This window comes from Chionomys nivalis, chromosome 8 (genome assembly GCF_950005125.1).
Source record: "Chionomys nivalis chromosome 8, mChiNiv1.1, whole genome shotgun sequence".
In the NCBI taxonomy this organism is placed as follows: Eukaryota; Metazoa; Chordata; class Mammalia; order Rodentia; family Cricetidae; genus Chionomys; species Chionomys nivalis.
Window position 1 is genome coordinate 92317536 of NC_080093.1, and position 21742 is coordinate 92339277.

The 21742-nt window shown below is 39.1% G+C and overlaps 2 protein-coding genes across 2 annotated transcripts; both read right to left on the minus strand.

Annotated features, from left to right (window-relative positions):
- Nucleotides 1-865: 865 nt before the first annotated feature.
- LOC130880379 (olfactory receptor 52N4) lies at nt 866-1831 on the minus strand. Its single transcript, XM_057779376.1, has one exon. It carries the CDS (start codon nt 1829-1831, stop codon nt 866-868), a length of 966 nt encoding a protein of 321 aa, XP_057635359.1.
- A 16992-nt stretch (nt 1832-18823) lies between these two features.
- LOC130880654 (olfactory receptor 52P1) lies at nt 18824-19807 on the minus strand. Its single transcript, XM_057779795.1, has one exon. The coding sequence runs from the start codon at nt 19787-19789 to the stop codon at nt 18824-18826; it is 966 nt and encodes a 321-aa protein (XP_057635778.1). The 5' UTR covers nt 19790-19807.
- Between the last annotated feature and the right edge of the window lie 1935 nt (nt 19808-21742).

Below are 21742 nucleotides of genomic sequence, written 5' to 3' on the forward strand. Positions count from 1 at the left end.
AAAAAACAATTGTTTTTTACTGCAGTACATAAGCATAGTAAACATAAGCGACCCCAAAAACTCTACCAAAGAACTCCTACAGCTAATAAACACCTTTGGTAATGTGGCAGGTTACAAAATCAACTCCAAAAAATCAGTTGCCTTCCTATACACTAAGGATAAGGAAGCAGAGAGGGAAATTAGAGATGCATCACCTTTCATGATAGCCACAAATAGCATAAAATGTCTTGGGGTAACTCTGACCAAGGAAGTGAAAGATCTATTTGACAAGAACTTTAAGTCTTTGAAGAAAGAAATTGAAGAGGACACCAGAAAATGGAAGGATCTCCCTTGCTCTTGGATTGGGAGGATCAACATAGTAAAAATGGCAATTCTACCAAAAGCAATCTATAGATTCAATGCAATCTCCATCAAAATCCCATCAAAATTCTTCACAACCCTTGAGAAGACAATAATCAACTTTATATGGAAAAACAAAAAACCCAGGATAGTCAAAACAATCTTATACAATAAAGGATTGTCTGGAGGCATTACCATCCCTGACTTCAAACTCTATTACAGAGCTACAATATTGAAAACAGCTTGGTATTGGCATAAAAACAGAGAAGTCGACCAATGGAATCTAATAGAAGACCCTGACTTTAGCCCACAAACCTTCGAACAACTGATTTTCGATAAAGGAGCTAAAAGTATACAATGAAAGAAAGAGAGCATCTTCAACAAATTGTGCTGGCAAAACTGGATGTCAATCTGTAGAAGAATGAAAATAGATCCATGTCTATCACCATGCACAAAACTCAAGTCCAGCTCCTGCCTTAACAGGCAATTCTGTGTAATTCTTCTCTTTCCCCCTGGCAAAGCGTGTTTATATGCCGTGGCTTTTGGAATCCTTAGACCCTGAAAGAATCCTAATGACACAGTCTCGTATCTGCTTAGTTTTCACTCCATAGACAACAGGGTTCATAGTGGGAGGCAAAAGCAGGTAAATATTAGCCACAATGATGTGGCAAGATGGAGGGATGGTGTGGCCCCCAAAGCGGTGAGAAAAGAAAGAGAAGAAGGCTGGGCTGTAGGAGAAAACGATGGCACAGATGTGGGCAGTGCAGGTGCTGAAGGCCTTCTGCCGAGCGTCTGCGGAGGACAGGCTGACCACTGCCCTCAGGATCATGGTGTAGGAGACAGTGATACACAGGATGTCAAAGCCCCCAATCAAGAGAGCAACCATCAGACCATAAATGGCATTCACCTTGACGTTGCCACAGGACAACTTGGCTACAGACATGTGGTCACAGTAGGTATGATTTATTATATTGCCTCTGCAGTAGGGCAAGTGCTTAGTGAGAAACATGAATGGGATAATTAGCAGCACCCCCCTTAGGAAGGTGGCAAACCCAACCTTGGCAATGATAGGATTGGTGAGGCTGGTGGAATAACGCAACGGGTAGCAGATGGCTACGTAGCGGTCCAGAGCCATGAGCATGAGCACCCCAGACTCCATCCCTGTGAAGGTATGGATGAAGAACATCTGGACCAGACAGTCATCAAATCCGATTTCCTTAAGATGAAACCAGAAGATGCAGAGGGCTTTGGGGATCGTACTAGAGCACATGACAAGGTCCGTTAGAGAAAGCATCGCTAAAAAGTAGTACATGGGTCTGTGCAAGGAGTCCTCAAAGAAGATGAAGTAGAGGAGTCCACAGTTCCCCACCATAGCCACTGTATACATGGAACAGAACGGGAAGGAAATCCAGACGTGCATGTCTTCCAGGCCTGGGATCCCATTCAGAACGAAGGAAGCTGGCCTCAGATCTGTGTTATTCTGCACTGACATGACCAGGCTAGCACCACCATAAAACTGTTTACAGTTGTGTAGGTTTTCTAAAGAAGGGACAAAAGATGACATCGGTCGCAATTACTGTCAGTATAAACCATACAGTGCATTTTAATGTTCAAGTAATTTTAAAGGCACAGTTTTGTTTGTATTGTTTTTTATTGTTAATTCAGTGACTCATTCAAGAGATTGTTACTGATCAGATCCTGACTCTAAATTTTTAAAAGATAAATTTTCATCCTGATAGATTAACAATCCACTGTATTCTTTTACTACTTCTTAAAAGAGACTTTAAAAAAAAGATGCCTTACTCAACTGTTAATGACAATCCACATCTTCCTATAGGTATGACCTTAAAGAACAGTTTGGTCCCGGCATGTTGGCTGCATGCCTATAATCCCTGCACTGGGGAGACTGAGGCAGAAGAGCTCCAGTCCAGCCTGGGACACACTGCAAGACTCTGAAATAAATAAATTTTAAAAAAGAGATGAAAGAAGGATTTCATCGTCTCAGTGATTAAACACTTAGGACTCGGACTTTTAAAATTCGTGTTCTTAATCAGTAATTGATGCTGCTCCTTAGTTACTGAGGCGCTGTTCAAAGGATTCTGAAAATAATTTAATGATTTAGTCCTCAGTAGACCATAGGATCTTACAAGTCAGTGAAATTTTTAGTTGGGTTTCCTCATTCTTCATGATTTCTCATTATTGTCTTTTAACATCCTGAGCTATGTTAATTTTTTTCCAAATTAAATGTTTGGCACATTTCAAGAGCAGCTAATGGTGCCTAAAATGATGAGTCCTTTGGTTTACTCTTTCTACCAATCCCTTTTTACCATTTTTGTCCTCTGAGATTTCCCATTGCCTTTGTTAAATATACATATTTCCTAACGTGTTTCTGTGTGCATACATTACATATACTGTTAATACTACTATATCTTACCAAAGGCTATCATGTCTTTGCCCCTGTTACAGTATTTCTTATTTAATATGTATTTTTCAATAATGTGCTGTCACCTTTGATATCTATTTTCTATAGTCTCTGCCCTTTGGGTTTATGGTTTTTGATGGGGGAGTTATGTTTTTATAATCATAAAAATAGAACTCATTTTAATTGAGTTCTTGTGGGTGAGGAGCCATAAATAAAAAATAAAAGTTAATTTCTGTAAAGCCTTCTAGCCTGCTCATATGAGCCAGCATGCAGATCCCTGTAAAACTCATGTGCCTTCCCTCCTGGTTCACTAACCAGGAAACTGACTCTACCTTCTCCATCTTTGTCATTCAGTTACAGGAGAGCAACTGCCTGGAGCACTTTTCATGCTGAGACCCAGGCAGGCTGCACCAATAAGTACCTAAAGGCATGTTAGCTACCTCCTGTCCTGTGGCAGCACAGCCTATGCTCTGAATTCCTTTCTTCCCACCATCCCAAACCCTGAGCTCCGGTCTGTGCCCCACCCCCTCCTTGTCAGCTGCCTGAGGTGGCCCCCTGAGGTTGACAACTGTGTGCTTGCCTGGTCTCTGCAGCCAGTCCCCAACAACCAAACCCAGGTGGTCCTGCGCCCCAGTTCCCATAACCTCTCAGTAGCGTCGGATTACGCACCCCACTCTGTACCCCAATGCCCGGGGTCCTCCCAACGCCCAAGGTCTTCTCACCTAACCTGAGAAAGCACTGGAGCAGTTTGAGGCTTGAGCAGACCAGGCAACCTCACAAATGCAGGGGCTCCGCAGGACCTGCAGCAAAACGCCTGCACACAGGTGACGTGTCCCGCCAAGGCCAAGGGAGGGCTCAGACCCCTCCAAGACAGTTTTACCACTGCTGGTGGCCTGTATGAAGCCCCCCCACACACACACACACAAGTATAGAGATGCCCTTGCCACCCTCCCCAAGCCTGGGTGAGCGCCACACACCGGGCACGTCCCATTTCCAAACTGTAAGGGATATTTATTGAATCCTGAGAATCGGGATAGGCAGTGTGGCCACTGAGGGGCATCCCCCACACCCACAAGACAAGGAGGATGCCATCCCTCCAGTCCCCATGACTAAAGGTCCCAGGAGAGGAAGTCCGGAGTCTCTTAGACAAATTGTGTTTGAAAAGTGATGCAGTAATTGTATCCTCATTCCCTTGGGTCCACTAGAGGATTGAGTCTGGATGCCCTGGGAGAACTTTAACTGCCTTCTAGTGTACTGTCTGTGATATTTCTAAATAAAAATTATATGTAAATGACCTCAACAAACACTGTATTGTGTAAGGGACACAACGGGCATTTTCACTGCCTCCTTTGTTTTTATAACAATTGCTTGGAATTTTTCTTTTAGTTTTGCGTCTTTGTAGGAAAAAATGCTCTACATTTGTTATTTCTAATCATATCTCATATTTTTTCTCAACCTAGAGGAAACTTATTAAATCCCAAATTCTCTGTTTGCTTCCAAACGTCACTTCCAACTTAACTAAGTGTTTAGAGTACAGAAATGGCGTTCTACGGTTCACTATTTTTTCTTTTGGAAACCCTGACCATCTGCCATGAAACAGCATAAAAAATTCACAGAGGCCTATCCAGTTGGAAGCTCAGAGCCTGATGAATGTTGAAAATGCTTTAACAACTGTGGCAGAATTAAAATCCAGTGCCTATGATTCCCAAAGGAACATCGAACTGTGCTTGTGTATGTGGGTGCGTGAGGATGGATGTGTGCTCCGGGGTTTGTGGTGGGGTGTGTGTATGGCGTGTGAGTTGTTAATGCTGAAGGTTGGGGGGACTGTGATTTTCAGGAAGGACTTCTTTTTGGTGGGGTGTCTCTGCAGCTCGGGAGCCTGTCCTAGAACTCACGGAGATCAGCCTGCCTTAGATGGCTCTTGTCAAAGTAAGTTTCAGAAAAAACAATAGAACCAGCTATGAAAACTAAGACATGTATCTTCTTTGTGATTTGTAGTAGGCAAGGTTTTGAAATGAAGTCACAAAAATGTTATTCACAAAATTACAGACTAGAGTAAATAAAAAATTTAATATTTTAGTGAAAAAAGGCAAAATACAAAAACACCAGGCACAAAGGAGGAGCTGGTATGATTGTGCATACATAACCCTGTCAAAAATTGGCAAGAAAAAGAAAAAGGCAGGGAAGAACAAACATGTCAACAAGCAGGCCAGTGGCCATTGGCTTTCCTAGTTACCTGGAGAATAAATGCAGATTGAGTCTCTCATGACGTAGGATGCATACCAGCACACGTAGGTGATGAAAAACCTAGACGTATCAGATGCTGCCCTGGAAGAGGAACCGGCACTGTCACACACCACCCATAGCAGGAATGTAAGGCAGTGTTTGTTCTCAACCTCCTGACTCTGGGACCATTTACTGACATTCCCTCATGTTGTGGTGACTCTCAACCAGAAAACTATTTCACTGTTACTTCATAACTGCAATTTTGTTACTGTTAGGAGCTGTAATATAAATATCAGATATGCGGGGTATCAGATGTGAGATTACAAAGGGGTTGCAACCCACAGGTTGAGAACCACTGGTGTAAATCCTAACAGCTATTATTTGTGTATCTTGTAATGAAAAATACATGTAAACTCCAGTTCTCTCTCCAAAAAAGTGTACACCTACATTCACCAGAATACAACAAGTAGAACACTGATTGCAACATAATCTACAATGCTGTAGCATAACCTAAACCTGAGAAATCACATGTCTATTGGCATCTACATGGGCAAATTTTTATACACTTTACAGTAAAAATCTATACAATTATAGAATTACTTTTAATAAGAAACCTGCAATCGCAAACAAATGTGAATAAAATTCATACACTGTATTGATGTTTAAACATATTCATGTATTTTCTTAGTGTCCTTATTATAAAATAAAAAAAAAATGAATCAGTTTAGTCTGTGCTACCAGAAACAAGCACCTGGGAGGCTGAGACAAGAACAGTTCAAGTTTGAGGCTAACCTAGGCTAAATAGTGAGATTATCTCAAAAAATATTCAACAAACATGGAAATTTTCCTATTTGATAGAAGAGTAAGGTGGAGTAGTCTTGCGAGCTACTGAGTGGATGCTTGTTTGTATTTGGACAGTTGATGGCTACTGGGTAAGGGTGTCACTTTTTTCCATAGGTGTGGACACTGATTGGTGCCCGATGCCCCAGTGTATGAACTCACACTCACATGTTTATGGGCTGTACTAACACAACTCAATGTGCTAAAAATAAGTAAAGTAAATAGAGAGAGCAAGAGTTTGGGAGGGAGAGGAGGTGAGGGATCCAGGAGAACCAGAGGAGATGTGAGGGGTGATTATGATCAAGCTACAAGCTGGGTGATCATGGTGCACGCCTTTAATGTCAGCACTTGAGAGACACAGGCAGACAGATCTCTGTGAGTTCGAGGCCAGCCTGGTCTACAAGTGCTTGTTCCAGGACAGGCTCCAAAGCTACAGAGAAACCCTGTCTCAAACAAACAAACAAAAAGGATACATGGTCACCTGTATGAAATTTTCAAAGAATAAATTTAAGTAAATGGGCTCCTCTTGGACTTGAGTGACTGTTGTTTGATGGCGATGGGACACGCCCCTCTGCGGCAGGCTGCTAGCGCTCATCCATGTCATCTGTGCTGTTGCTTACTTACTCAAAAACTGCTTTACAGAGTTGTGTTACTGGGGCTGCGGGGATGGCTCAGCAGTTAGGAAGATTAGTTCAGTCACGAGGACCAGGGATTTTATTACCCCAGACACACACACACACACACACATGCCTGTTTGCCTACCTGTGTACAGACACTCACACAGACACACATATACAAATAAATAAATGCACATAAATACATAATTTTTAGTTTGTATTACCAATCCTAATGCCTTGTGGTGGGAGTGTACATGATTCCTCTTGAATGACACGCTGCTGTAGTATGGCTTTTTAGCAAGAAGATTAGGAACTGCTTTGAGTGAATATTGTAAAGTTGATGAGACATGAGTTAGTGTGAGTATGGTGATACTTCACAACACATAGGCATATTAAAATGCATACTGCATACCTCAAAAATACACATGTTTGCCCATTATACTGTAAAGCTGAAATAAAAAGAAATGTCTCGTGAAGATATAAAAAGCAAATGGAATTTTTGATCTTGTACCTTATTGAATCTCAAATAGTTTCTCAAAGCATTTTCACCAATGATATCATAGAACTTTGAAAAACTAAACTAGACCCATGTGGACTAAATTAAAATACTGATGCGATTTCCTTAATGGCACAGCTATATACACTGGAAATGGCAAGAATCATGAAGTCAGCACAGCTGCTTGGCGCAGTTGTAGCACAGCTGAGCCGACTGCTGCCTTCGCTGTCATGCTGTCAATTTGGGCACTGCATGCTGCATGTTTGGGGGTATTCTGCATTATAATTCATTTAACGTTGTCTGCCAGAGAAAATTATGTCTGAGTCTCTTTAGGAACATCCTAAACTTACTACTCCTTCAGCTTTTAGGGGAATCATTTTATCTGACCCTATTCAGAAATCTTCCTTACGTCCTGGAGATTATGATAATAAGCACAGAGATACTAGAAATGTTTTTATGAGGCCACTACTCCAGGATCTTCTTGGTACACCCGGCCCTGAGCAAACCTAAGCAAGGCAATTAGAACAATGTAAACATAAGGGAGACTGGTGAGCGCCAACTGACCAGGAAATTTGAGTACAGATCAAAGGTCTCTTCTTACATTATGTTCAGAGTTTGCTAAATAAGTAACATGCTAAATGGGGGAGTGTGCAGGGTATGGCCCTAGAGGAATAGAAGTTCAATGATAGGCTGATTTAGGAGTAGCACTCTGTACTCTACGATTGACAGCACACTATTCAAAGCATGATGATTCACCCGAACTGACTCAGATACTTTCTATTTGCCTGACTCTCTGAAACCACAGTGCTGTCAGCCTGGAAACTGGCTGTTATGTAAAATGTATGATTTCCTTAGCAAAAACAGTCTATAGATGCTTTGAAATAGGGTTATAGGACTATGTTAGAAGAAAAAATCTGTTCTGTACTTATTAATTGTAGATGAACCTACCACCCCCATACAAGGTCTAGAAAATCAAACACCTGTCTGGAGACAAAAATGATAATAATCTGTATCTTTTTAAAAATCATGAATTTGTCTTTGACTTATAAATCTGTATAAATAAAGAAGCAACCTGATTGCCAGTCAGGCAGGCTGTAGGGTTCTCTTCACCACCACCATGCCTGGCACACTTCTTCCTTACCTCCTCTCAGGGAACTGTCAACTGCTGGGGCTGGCCCCTGGCACCTTAACTTTGTTAATGCTTTCATGGTTATATAAATCATTGTCTTCATGTTTGGAAATGCACAGTGAGATGTTTAAGAATAAACAGAATTCATTTATGATAGCTCAGAAAAATAGTACATATGAAAAGAAGATAACTCAACTTGGGCATATGTAAGTACTTGATAAATCTCTGTGAATAGTGCATAAAATTTTTATTTTGTTTTGTTCATTTGTTTGTTTGAGGGAAGATCTCCTTATGTGGCCTAGGCTGGACTGTAACTTGTTGTGTAGATCCAGCTGGCCTTGAATTCACAGAGATCCACCAGTCTCTCCTCCCTGGTGCTAGGATTACAGGCATGCACTACCATGTACAGCAAAGCATTTCTTGTTCTAGTGTTGTAACATTGCTGTAAACCTGAAATTACATCATAATAAGAACTTGAAATTTTGTTATGGACATGTGACATGACATAGGGTAAATTATTTTAAACCTTTCAAAATATTTTTTTTTTAGGATTCTGTGATTTCAGTGATATGTCAGCATCTATAATTGTGTTTTCATCAGTGTGATAGTGGGGCAAGACCAGTTCAGGTACCCTCTCCTCTGCTGCCCAAGGACCTATCTGGGGACATCCCTGTGGACACCTGGGATCCCCTCTAGAGCCAAGTCTCTTGCCAACCCTAAAATGGCTCCCTTAATGTAGATATCTTCTTCCCTGCTCCTATATCTGCCATTCCTCCATCTCCACCCTCCCATTCCCCCAAGATAGTCTTTCCCTTCTCCCTTCCCTCTCCCCCTCTCTTTGTCCCCCACTCCCACCCCTGTTCCCACCCCTGATGTGAGAAGGTCATTTGTCAATCTGTTATTTAATTGGTTAATCAATAAAGAAAACTGCTTGGTCTGATAGGTCAGAAAATTAGGTAGGTGGAGTAGACAGAACAGAATGCTGGGAAGAAGGGAAGTGAGCCAGATGCCATAGCTCTCCTCTCTGACTCAGACGCAATGAAGCTCCAGCTCAAGATGGACGTAGACTAGAATCCTTCCTGGTAAGCCACTACCTTGTGATGCTACACAGATTATTAGAAATGGGTTAGTCAAGTTATGAGAGTTAGCCAAGAAGAGGCTAGATATAATGGGCCAAGCAGTGTTTATATGAATATAGTTTGTGTGTTGTTATTTCAGGGCATAAGCTAGCCAGGCGGCCAGGAACCGGGCAGCAGGAACGCAGTCCACCGCTCTTTCAACACACTCCCATGCTCCCAACTTTTGCCTGGCAATACCACTCTTGGGAATATACCCAAGAGATGCCCAATCATACTGCAAAAGCATTTATTCAACTATGTTCATAGTAGCATTATTTGTAATAGCCAGAACCTGGAAACAACCTAGATGTCCCTCAATGGAAGAATGGATAAAGAAAGTGTGGAATATATACACATTAGAGTACTACTCAGTGGTTAAAAACAATGACAACCTGAATTTTGCATGCAAATGGATGAAAATAGAAAACACTATCCTGAGTGAGGTAACCCAGACCTAAAAAGATAAATATGATATGTACTCACTCATTAGTGGACTCTAGCCATAAACAAAGGACATTAAGCCTATAGTTCCCAAGCATAGGAAAGTCAAATAACAAGGTGAACCCAAAGAAAAACATATATAGATCCTTCTGGAAATTGGAAGCAAAAAAAAATTCTTTCTTAAAAAAAGATTAAATGCTTGGGTGGAGGAAGCTTGTAGAGCTCAGATTAAGGAAGCAAATTCTGTGGTGCAAGAAGCAATTAATAAGACCCACCAAACCTGTCAAGAGGTTTGCATTGATAGAGATACTTTGAAGAACAGTTTGAATAAAATAAATAAAAACAACTCTGAGTCTTTGAAATGACTGAATGCACAGCTACAATCTAAAGAAGCAGAACTTCTCCAGCTAAGAACAAAGGTGGAAATTCAGTGAATGATGAGAAATTTAGATCCTTCTCAAACCACGAGGTAGAAAGCATGAGCAGTGTAGGAACAAGACCTGGAACTGACAAGGACAGAATGTAATCATCTCAAAACAGAGCTACAAAAAGTCAAACAGATATATCCGTCTCAGAAAGATAAACTCTACGATGGGGATCTCTAAATGATATTTTAAAGCCATCATCATGATGCACATGTCAGTATTACAGCAGAATAGAGATTATAGACAATCTCTTCGTGCAGGACTTGGTGTTATTACAATAATTCAAGAGATTTACAACAAGAGAAATAAACTTAAAGGTCAGAGTTATGTGGGCTGGGGGTGAGTTCATGGTAGAAAGCTGTGCCAGCACTCCCAGTCCAGGGCTTGATTCTTGCCATTGCCAAAGAAAGTATTACAGTTAACAATTGGACTCACCAGGGAAAAAATTCCAAAACAAATAAGAAATCTGTTTTTGCAAGGTCCTTGATTATGTCAGGCAGTGTAACCACAAAAACAGAGCTAGAATTTATCTATGCATTTCTTCATCTCTTCAGAAATGCTATAGAAGTGAGTGAGTGACCTTTTTCCATTATATCTTTCTCATCATTGCTTGACTTTGTTTATTCACTGATAACAACAGCTATAATTTTAGTATGTAATTATGGGATATTTAATTTTTTTAACTACTATTAATTATTTAATAATTATTTAATTTTGTTAACTAATATTAATAATATTAATTATGTATGATTATACAGATATCCATTAATATTTTAAACAGTTTTTTATAAAAAGTATTATTATAAACATGTAAAGACTTGCAGAAATGCTGAAATTCAGGGGATATACATATTAGTTTATAGTCTACATCATATACAAACAAACTTGAGGAGATTGCAAAAGAATGAGGTTAAACAATGCTAAGTGACAGTAGTTGAATTTTTCAGCTTAATGTGCCATATAATGGAGATATAGCTTAAAGATTTGTCTTAGTTGAGCCTTAGTAGATCTTTAAAGACAGAATTTAGGCACACAGAATGAGGTTTATTACTGTATTAGAAACATTTAGTATGAGATATATCTTCAGATCATCAAAGTGCATAGTGAAGTATTATGTATGTTGTTGTACACAGATCTCAGGGGCTTTTCCTATATAATTGAATCTTCATAATTAGGGAACATAATCATATCCTACCTAATGAAAAACCTACATCTGTCATACTAAAGGAGCTACAGTGGGGTGCTCCAAATCCTGTTAAAACCAGACTCCTACTTCTTCAACTTCTGGTGTTTGTCATGTCCTTTATTTTCTTGGACCATCATCTCAGTGAAAAAGCAGCCTATTCCTTGTAATATTTATTTTTGCCTCACTCACATCCTTTTTCTCCAGCACTATGGCTTCTGCAATTAACTTGGTTGCAGTTGTTTCTCATTTCTTTGTGATTTGTTTTTTCTCCAACAATCTGAACTTTCCAAAACTGCTGTACTCTTGCTTAAAGTAACTGATGCCTTTACACTCTTGGTCATTGTGTATAAGGTGTGATCAGGTGTGACTCGGGCCAAATTAAGCTTTAATTCCTTTATATGCTGCACTTCAGACACATTATATATGTGTGTGTTTTAAATTAGCTGTTTACAAAATTATTAGGTATTTCATTCTCAATTTTATACCATAGTGGAAGATATTGTAGGTTTGTTGAGTACACACACATACATGCACACACACACACATACACACACACACCATCTACAAAGTTATGTACCAAAGTTTTAAAACATCTTTAAGGTAGCATGTTAACAATTTAGTTATACAAAATATAGGCTTATTCCTGAGGAGGCAATTATAAACATAAAATAAAAATTGAAAAAAAAATAGTATAACCAACAACAAACAATTATTTGCTGGTGCATATTCTTTTGCCCTTGTGTGTATGTGTGTATGTGTGTGTGTAGACATACAATTGTCAAAGTTCATGTGTGGAGGTTAGAATATAGCTTTAATATTCAATTCCATCCTTCCATTTTGTGGGTTCTGGCAATCAGGCTAGGATCATCAGACTACTTTCCAGCACCCTTACCTGCCTAACCATCTTACCAGCTCCAAGAAATAACTATTAACAACAAGGTACATTTTCTTTCAGCTGTTTCTCATGTCTTTCATATTTCAATAAGCATATATACTCCCTAGTGAGTATTCATGATAAATGCAACACGACAAAGGGTAATATTAATTAGCCACACCATAATTCAATGACTGCAAAGTGCAGACAGGCTTAGAGATGGGCTAGTTTTACTATCTCAGGTGAGCATTTCAAAGGAGCTCATCTTGAGAGTTTGAAAGTGTCAGACCCATATGATTGTACAAGTCTGGCATTTCTCTGAGGCCCTCACTTACTCCTTTCTGCCTCAGACCACACAACCTTTATATTTGATAGAGTCTAATTTTATTTCTCTTTTAAGATATACATTTATTCACTTGATTAATTTTATTATATGGCATTTAATTTTTGATAGTATATGGGATGATTAACTTAAATTGATTAATGAATACTTCACCCAAAGTATTTTATGCTTATTTTTACAGAAATTTATTCTGTTGGTAATATTGAAGTGCATTGCTCTTAATGTCCAGCTCTATTCAGGAGTCTATGTAATTGATCTATAAAGACCAGACTAATCCTAATACTAACCTGAGGGCTTCCTTCATTGCCCATCATCCTTCTGCTTCCCAGTGCAGACTGTGACAACAAGTCTCTTTCCTTCTCTGAGAAAAATTATTTTGACTCCATCTGGGAGATATAATGTGGTATTGTCTTCCTGTGTAGGGATTATTTCTTTTAGCATAATGTTCTCTGATTCTATTGGTGTTGACACAAATGGTAGAATTTCTTCCTATTTAGTGTTGAGCAGCATTCTGTTACATAGGTATAATATTCCAGTCATTTGTTGACTCCTCAACTTGGCTATTATGACCAAGGCTACAGCAAATTTGTTTTCAACTATTGGTTTGTCATGTTTACATCAAATCTTCTGGGTAAAAACCTAGATATAGGGTTGCTTGATCACATGGTTCACTATTTTCTTTCTTTCTTTGTTTGTTTGTTTCAAGACAGGGTTTCTCTGTATAAAAGTCCTAGCTGTCCTGGAACTAGCTCTTGTAGACTAGGCTGACCTCAGACTCACAGAGATCTGCCTGTGTCTGCCTCCCAAGTACTGGGATGAAAAGAGTGCGCCACCACTGCCTGGTATTTATTTTAAATCTTTTCCCTAGCTAATGTTTCTGTTTTGCAACTTAGATTAGAACTGAATTTAAACTTATAGGAAAAATAAAGCATTTTTTTCACTTTTCCAATAGCATGAGAGGAAAAAGGCAGAGTCAGGAAGAAGCAATGGAGCCACTGCCAGAGTCAGACATGCCAAAACTTTGCCAGTAAGCCACTGCCATGTGGCAATACACAGATTAATAAAAATTGGTTAAATTAATATGTTAGAATTATCCAATAAGAAGCTAGAGATAAGGGGCCAAGAAATGTTTTAATTAATATAGTTTCTGTGTGGTTATTTTGATTCTGGGCAGCCAGGATGAACAAGCGGTCCCTCCTTTCTACAACTGGTGCGCCAATGTGGTGGACTAAATTCACTTAAAAACCTGAGAGAGCTTAATTCTAGACACAAAAATGCAGAGTTTAACACAGCTTCTTGTTGTTTGCTGATGGCATGCTGCAGCTCTTTTAAGAGAAGTTTTCCTGATTTAGGTGTAGCAGGAAAAAAGCCACGCCTTTTTGAAATGCTGGCTTTCTGGGCTATACTGCCAGTGCAAACTCTGACTCTTTCAGGCAGAAAGTCTGGCTACAGAGCATTTGACTGGGGTTTGTGATTAGACTGCTGTAGCTTGCTTAATGGTGGCATGGAAGTAGGCTTGTGTACGTGGCTCTCATACAGCAAGGTGCTCTGCCATGCTGGACTGGGCAGAGCAAGCAGACACTGCCATATTTCCCTTAGCAATGATGCAGCTTAAGTTTTTAAGAAGCGCTTAGCATTTTAGGAAGTGCTCCTAGACAGTAAAGAATTATAGATTCACAATAGGATAGATTCAGACATAAAAGATCTCTAAATGGGTCACAGTGTTGGATGTATGTATGTAGACTTGGGAGAGAGAAGAAAAAGAGGATACAGAGTTGGAAAAGAAGTAAATTGATTTTTTTTAAAAAAAAGTCTTTAAGCAGGCAGAGTACAGATAGTCATAAATTAAAAGGAGTAAAGAAAAATGAGCCACGTAAAAGTGGAAAATTCACAGAGTCTGGATTATGTATATTATTTTGTTATCTTTGAATTTTTTTTTTTTTTTTGGATTTTTCGAGACAGGATTTCTCTGTAGCTTTTGGTTCCTGTCCTGGAACTAGCTCTTGTAGACCAGGCTGGCCTCGAACTCACAGAGATCTGGCTGTCTCTGCCTCCCGAGTGCTGGGATATCTTTGAAATTTTTGACTATGAAGAAGCTAAGTACAGAGAAACATTTCATTGTATGGGCTGCTAAGCTAAACCAGCATGTATATTATAAAGGTATCTTGACTTCCGAATTTGGGTCTATGGCTATGTTGCTTTGTAAATGAGGTTCTTCTTTTTTTTTCACAGAAGATGAGAACCTGTGAATTACTTCCAGACCAATATGGTTTGATAGAACACAATGCCCTGAAAGGTCTCCTTGAACACCCTCAAAAAATTACTTCACCTGACTGCTGACAGAGATGAACCTAGCACACAGGATGCACCATGAAAAACCTGATTAACAGTGCCCCAAAATAGCAGGAAGCAGTATCACAAAACTATGCCCATATTCCCAAATATTGTTTGTAAACACTTCTTTATATTTAAAGAGTGATATGATATAGATATGAATAATTTGCATTGGTATAGATGTTGGTTTATTGATACAAATTTAAGGTCAATTTTGTTATACTGTGTGTGTGTATATATTTCTGTTCTTGATTAAAGTATTCGTTTGTGAAGCTCATTTAAAAATGTAATACATAAGAAATTTAAGTTAATAGATACTCACCTATAATTGTTAAGCTTGTAGTCATGTTAGTTAGATTTTCTAGATGTATAGAGATATATTTCAGTTAGATAGATATTCTTCAGATCTTATGGAGACCTTCAGAATATGGCATTTAAAATGTTTTAATAACTTAAGACTTTTCATGACAGTGAGACACATCTGTTCCTGGCAGCACCAATCTATTTCAAGAGGTTGATGGACATTGAAGAGACTCTTTATGGAGTTTGTTTGCCATTTGGACAAGGAACTCCTCTTGCCTGAATTGCTTAACTGGACATGCAGGGCCCACAGGGAAATGACTGCTGAACCTGCCTAAAGGTGAAATGATCCTTCACGGTCCATGCTTTATGAAAGAGCCTGCCAGGCATTCTGCAGAACACAGAAGAAAGTGGCTGACAAACTGCCAATATAGGCAGAATTGTCTTTCAAATTTCCTACTTCATGGAAAAGTCTACAGGATACCATGGGCCTATAGACTGAAGATGGATGCCCCAATGGTACAGAAGAACTCTGGGTCCAGGTAGCAAGGTGTCTGTCAATTCCAGAGTTTTGAAAGTTGCTTACAACAAACTTAGTGATTACTTAGGTAATATTATATCCTTCTGGAGTCTTTGATAGAGTTGAAGAATAGATAGGAAGTAGATATAGTTTTTGTCAATTATGATAAAAGATAAAGTAGATATAAATATTGTAACTGCATTCTTGTTTGATAACTGTCTTATTATATGTAATTTTACTATATTAAAGCCTTCCTTTTTATTTAAACATTAAAGGGGAAATGATGTGGGAGGTCCTTCTGTCTGTGTGTTGCTTTTATTGGTTAATGAATAAAGAACTGGCTTGGCCTATAGCATGGGAGGAGGAAGGCAGAGTCAGGGAGAGGTAATGGAGCCACTGCCAGAGTCAGATGTGCTGAAACTTTGCTGGTGATATACAGATTAATAGTTTAGTTTTCCTCACCTACCTCTGTTCTGCCCTGCTATAGGTCCAAAGCAGTTTCTTTATTCACTAATGGTAACCACAGTATACAGAGGTGAATCCCATATCATATGCCCATCAAGTTGACTTCTAAATATTTATGTTTATGTTCAAAGCATTTATGCTTGCTTTGGTCAGAAAGACTACTTTTTTGCAGTGGATAGTGGTTATGAGAGAGGTTCATAATTAGTCAAGGTGTTGAGAATAATTGACTTTGAATGCTCAACCATGAACATAGCATCTATCTGATTCCTTCCATGGTTTAGATAACATCTCAGAAAAAAAGTGCCAGAAAGAATGTAAGATGGAGAAAAGGAGAAATGTAGAACATTGTCTTCTGTTCAGGACTTGCCTTGTATGGAGCTCCTATTGACTATGATGAACTATACAAGATTGGGCCTTTAACCTTCATCATAGAATAGGGAGAAGCTCTCAAGACACCATCTTGTTGTTAGGAGTGAGGGGTTTAAGTGGCCATATCATTGCCCTCCGAATCTATGAGCAGTTAATCGCTGGGGGAAATGAAAGGCTTTGCTTAAGTGGTATAACTGCTAGTACATTGCCCATACTCTGACAAATAACCCCTCACTCACAGTTCTGTGAGAATCCTAGTTACACTAATTGGACCACCAAAAAGAAATTTCTTTTTAGGACTAAAAGTAGAAGAGATGATAGTCTGGAGGAGGAAGGAAGCAGGAGTGGAAGGAATGCAAAGGTGATGGGGTAAGGTCAGTATGATCAAATTTTATTATATAGCTGTCTGAAATTTTTACAATGATACTTGTTATTACAATTTATGTGTGCTAAGAAGAATCTTTTTTGAAAAACAATAGTTATAGGTTAAGATATAATTCAGTCGCTAAACAATTACTTGGTAAAGATTGTAAGACTAAGCTTGATCTCTATCAATACACACACACATACACATGCACACACACACAAACACACAAATGGTATGCATGCACAAACACAGAGGCAAAGGGATATAGAGGGAAATGAGCTACAAAGAAAAAGTATCAGTAAACTCAAACAAATTGTGGACCCAAGAAATAGAACTGGATGATGGGATGAGCCTTTGCCAACATATTTTATGCTTTCTTGAACATTGAAGGAAATAACAAAAAGTGAACACATCAAGGAAGAAAGAAATAATGGTTATAGATGTCAAAAGTTCATATACAGATTGGAATTTAAAGTAGTTTATTTGAATCATTTTATTTAATTCTATGATACAGAAATTAGTGTACATTTTAAGCATGGAGAAAGGTATTGTAGAAGGCAGCTGAGTATAATTTTAAAAATGTTTCATTATAAAATGTACAATGAACAAAACCACAGATACAAAGTGCTGAGAGACCCAATAAAATGAGAAGTTGTGAGCAAGTAGAAACACCGATCTGTGCACTTGGCAAGAGTTTATTTGGAAGCATTGTGAGCCCCTAGCTCAAGAACCTGAGACAGACTACGGGAAGTCCCAGATCTCAGGCAGAGTACAGGAAGTCCTGGATCTGAGACAGAGTACAGGAAGTTCCAGACCTGAGACAGAATACAGGAAGTCCCAGACCTGAGACAGAATACAGGTAGTCCTGCAGATACAGAAATAGGTTGGGGACTTTGGTGTTATCAAAGTGTCAATTTGGAGAATGAAAACCTAACTCGGGGAAGAATTGCCATATTTTGATTTGTATGTACTTATTTTTTCTTTTTCTCTTTTCAAGGTGGGAGTAACAACTGAGACAGAGGCTTGCTATAGAACACAAACTGGTCTTGAACTTATGATTTTACTGCCTCCATTTCCAAAATTGTGGGATCGTAGGCCTGTGCTACCATGCCCAGTTGGAACTGGACACAATTCTTTAAAATATGTTAAAGTTATCTCAATTCAGGTACTGAAATGCAAAGTAAAAACTGGTGATATGCAAGGTATCATTTTGCCAAACAATGCACTGGCTATTTTATTAAGTTAAAATATATGTAAACCATTTTCTCTGCCTGTCTGAAGTACCAAACTAAGAATACTTATTTTATCAAGCATGGGAATTTTCAAAGGAGAGATCTTAGTTTTTCTCTCTCAAGACTGATGCTTTCTGAGGATGTGAGAATGTGTAAATGGCCAGGAGTTTTATGTCCCATGTAGACAGGATAACAAGATGATGAGCAAAAGCAAAAAAAAAAAAAAAAAAAAAAAAAAAAAAAAAAAAAAAAAAAAAACAGCAATATTCTCAGTTGAAGCCTCAAGCAGCTGCTCACTCACGTTTTTATTGGCCGTTTGCCTCTCCCTTTCCCTCTTGAGGGTCTAATGGGGAAAGACAGGATTTGTGAAAAAACTTAATAATGTGTTCTTCCTTAGCTGTAGCTTTGTTGTCCTGTCTCCTGATCCTTCCAGATGCTGTGAATTTGCACTTCATGCTTTGGGTGCTAAGAGAGGCCCAGGAAGTGTGGGAACCCCATGGCTATGCAGAAGCTCTTATGAACTAGGTAGACCCTGCCCAAGGCAGAGGAAGCTTTTCTGTATCTATTTGCTATCTAGATGGAAGAATGTTCTTATGTTACACTTCTCTGAATCAAAGAGAAGAAACACAGAAACCCTTCCCTCTTCTTTGATTTATGAATATTATAAATGAACAGAAATATTCAGAAGAACTTATCCCAACATTATAATATTTTTCCAGTTTCAAATACTGAGACTTTCTTAATCTTGAAAAGATGTTTTTAATTTTCTATACTTCATAATTACTTAGATGATTTGAGCTGAGTTCCTGGTCCCCACTGAAACACCTTGGCAACCCTTTCACGGATCTCCTTGGTCTTCACTCCATATACCACAGGGTTAAGAGCTGGTGGGAAAAGCAGATAGACATTAGCCAAAAGAATATGAATGTGGAGTGGGACATGGTGGCCAAAGCGGTGCGTAAAAAAAGAGAAGAGGGCAGGTGTGTAAGAGATGAGGATGACACAGACATGGGAGCCACAGGTGCCTAGGGCCTTGGACCGGGCTTCTTGGGATGAGAGGCGAAGAACAGCTTGTGCGATGAGGGTATAGGAGAGGCCAATGCAGAATAAATCAACTCCAATGACCAACAGTGCGGCTGTCAGCCCATATACACGGTTGGGCCTGGTGTCTCCACAGGCCAGCTTCACCACAGCCATATGCTCACAGTATGTGTGTGGGATCACATGGCTTTGACAGAAGCTCAGACGACCAATGAGAAAGGGACATGGAAGCATGAGCAGGGAACCTCTCATCATAGCGACCACCCCAATGCGAGCAATGATGGCATCAGTGAGGATGGTAGAATAGCGGAGTGGGTGGCAGATGGCAACATAGCGATCAAAGGCCATGGCCAACAGCACCGTGGACTCCATCATGCAAAAGGCATGAATGAAAAACATCTGTGCCAGGCAGGCAGAGGCAGAGATATGTCCAGCTCCACACCAAAGAATAGCCAGTAGCTTGGGTACTGTGGAGAAGGAGGCAGCCAAATCAATAGTAGAGAGCATGCACAGGAAAAGGTACACAGGTTTGTGCAAGGCGGGCTCTGTGGCAACAACAACCAAGATGGTTATATTGCCCACAATTGTGGCTGTGCCCAAGCAGCATACTGGAAGTGAGAGCCACATATGGAATTTCTCTAAACCCGGGATGCCCAGGAGAAAGAAGATAGAAGTATCCAGGTCTGTGTGATTAGGAGACTCCATGGTCTGGCCTATGGTGCTGGATATCATCTCTGATCAGAAATCCCCATATCATATCATATTTCCTGGAAAGACAATATAGGATGGATATATGAATGATATCACAATAGTTTTTACTAGCTATAGAATGTTTGGAAAATTACTATTCTTAAAATGATAGTCATAACCATAATCATATTTATTTCCTAAAGTTAGGAGAATTCTATGTAATAATATTTTGCAAACATTTTGCATAATGCATAACAGATGAGTGTGTAACAAAAATAAGTAAATATGAGAAAGTGTTCAAGTCAGTACTTAAATGAACTGTGATTGCAGTCTAGTTAATGGTTCTTGTCTTCAAAGAAAGGAATACAACCCGTAGTCTGGGAATGTAGCTAAATACTCACACAATATAGGAAAACATTAGTTTAGAGCCATTGGTCCTGAAAACACAGTTCACTGGTCAAATTGGACATCATTTTTTCATATCTAAGTTAAAACACTTTCTGATTGGAGATCTGGTCTTAGTAATTAGTTTTCAAGTTGCACCTACAGTAGCTTCCACTCTCCTTTAATCCACGAACATTTTTTGTACAAGTACATATTTATTTTTGTTGGCACACACATACTGATATTTGTATTTTGTGTATACTCAATCATATTTACATTGCCTATTTAGTTTTAGTAATTTCCAATGAAATATAAATGAACAGAATAATAAGACAAAGGGCCATGTAACTGTCCCTATCTTAGCTTATGCTAAGTATTCAAAGACTCTGGATCTTCTGACTGATTTTCTTGGTGACTATCTTTAACTCACAGTAACTGTAAATGTTCACAGAAATTTAAACACTTAGCTGCTCCACTCTCATCAGAAACCCCATAAGATGCTTTACCTCCCTTTTATATAGTTAGGTTAACTCTCTTTCAAAGTATATCTGAAAGGAAAATTTCACCTTCATCCTCCCCATCAATCCTCTGATGTCACTCTATCTGTAGTACATGATCATCTGAAATACAAGATGACATCAAACCCTACTCATTCTTCCATAGCTTTGAGGACAGGTTTTCTAAGATTACCTTGATCTGTACCTAAACTTATCTCAGGGTAAACCATTTTGCCTGAGTTTTCAAAATAGGAACAAGAGGCTCACTGTCTAGCAGTCTAAGTGTACTTATTCAACCGTAATGTGCAAGACAACATATAACTGGCCCTATTCTAGATGCTGGAGATGACATAAAATTTGGTACAAAAGGACCAGGATGTATAGGTGGTTGAAGACAACTCATCAGGAGGGAACTGCTTTTTTGCCACAACTCTCTCACTCTGAATACATGTTGAAAGAGATGTGTAAATATTCTTGATTTTTAATGGACCAACTAGCTACTTGGTCAGAGTCATGGGAAAAATGTGCTCAGAAGCTGCTTGCCTACCACACAGGTGTTTATTTGATACAATAAAAAGAGATAAAAGAAAAGCTAAACTAAGCCCAGAAGTCCAAGTATGTTTGTAAACAAGATCAACTGCTGATAGTTTTTATTTGTTCTTCTCAAAGACATGGGTATGACCAAAAGAAATGGAGCTTGGTGTGTGGTGATAAAGTTATTCTAATCACTGATCAATGTCAGTAAAGCACATGACTCGAGGAGAGAGAGGTCACTGTGGCTTAGAGCAGAGAGTTTGTAAAAGGATGCCTACACTGGTGTATGAGATCTTGCCTTGCAGACAAGGCAAACAAAGATCTTTGTGTCCAGTTCCTGTGAGCCAGGTGCTTGTGTTCTCTAAGGAGATGCACATCAAGAAAATGTTTTGGGACATGATCAAATATATGGCTTTTATTGATGTGATTTGCATTTTGTAGACATCTCCTTGGTTATGGTCAAGCGAGAGTATATAGCACATCTCATGCAGTGCATAGTGTTAGAGTCCACTGGGAATAAACCTTTGTGTTCACCTCTCATTAGTGGCATTTG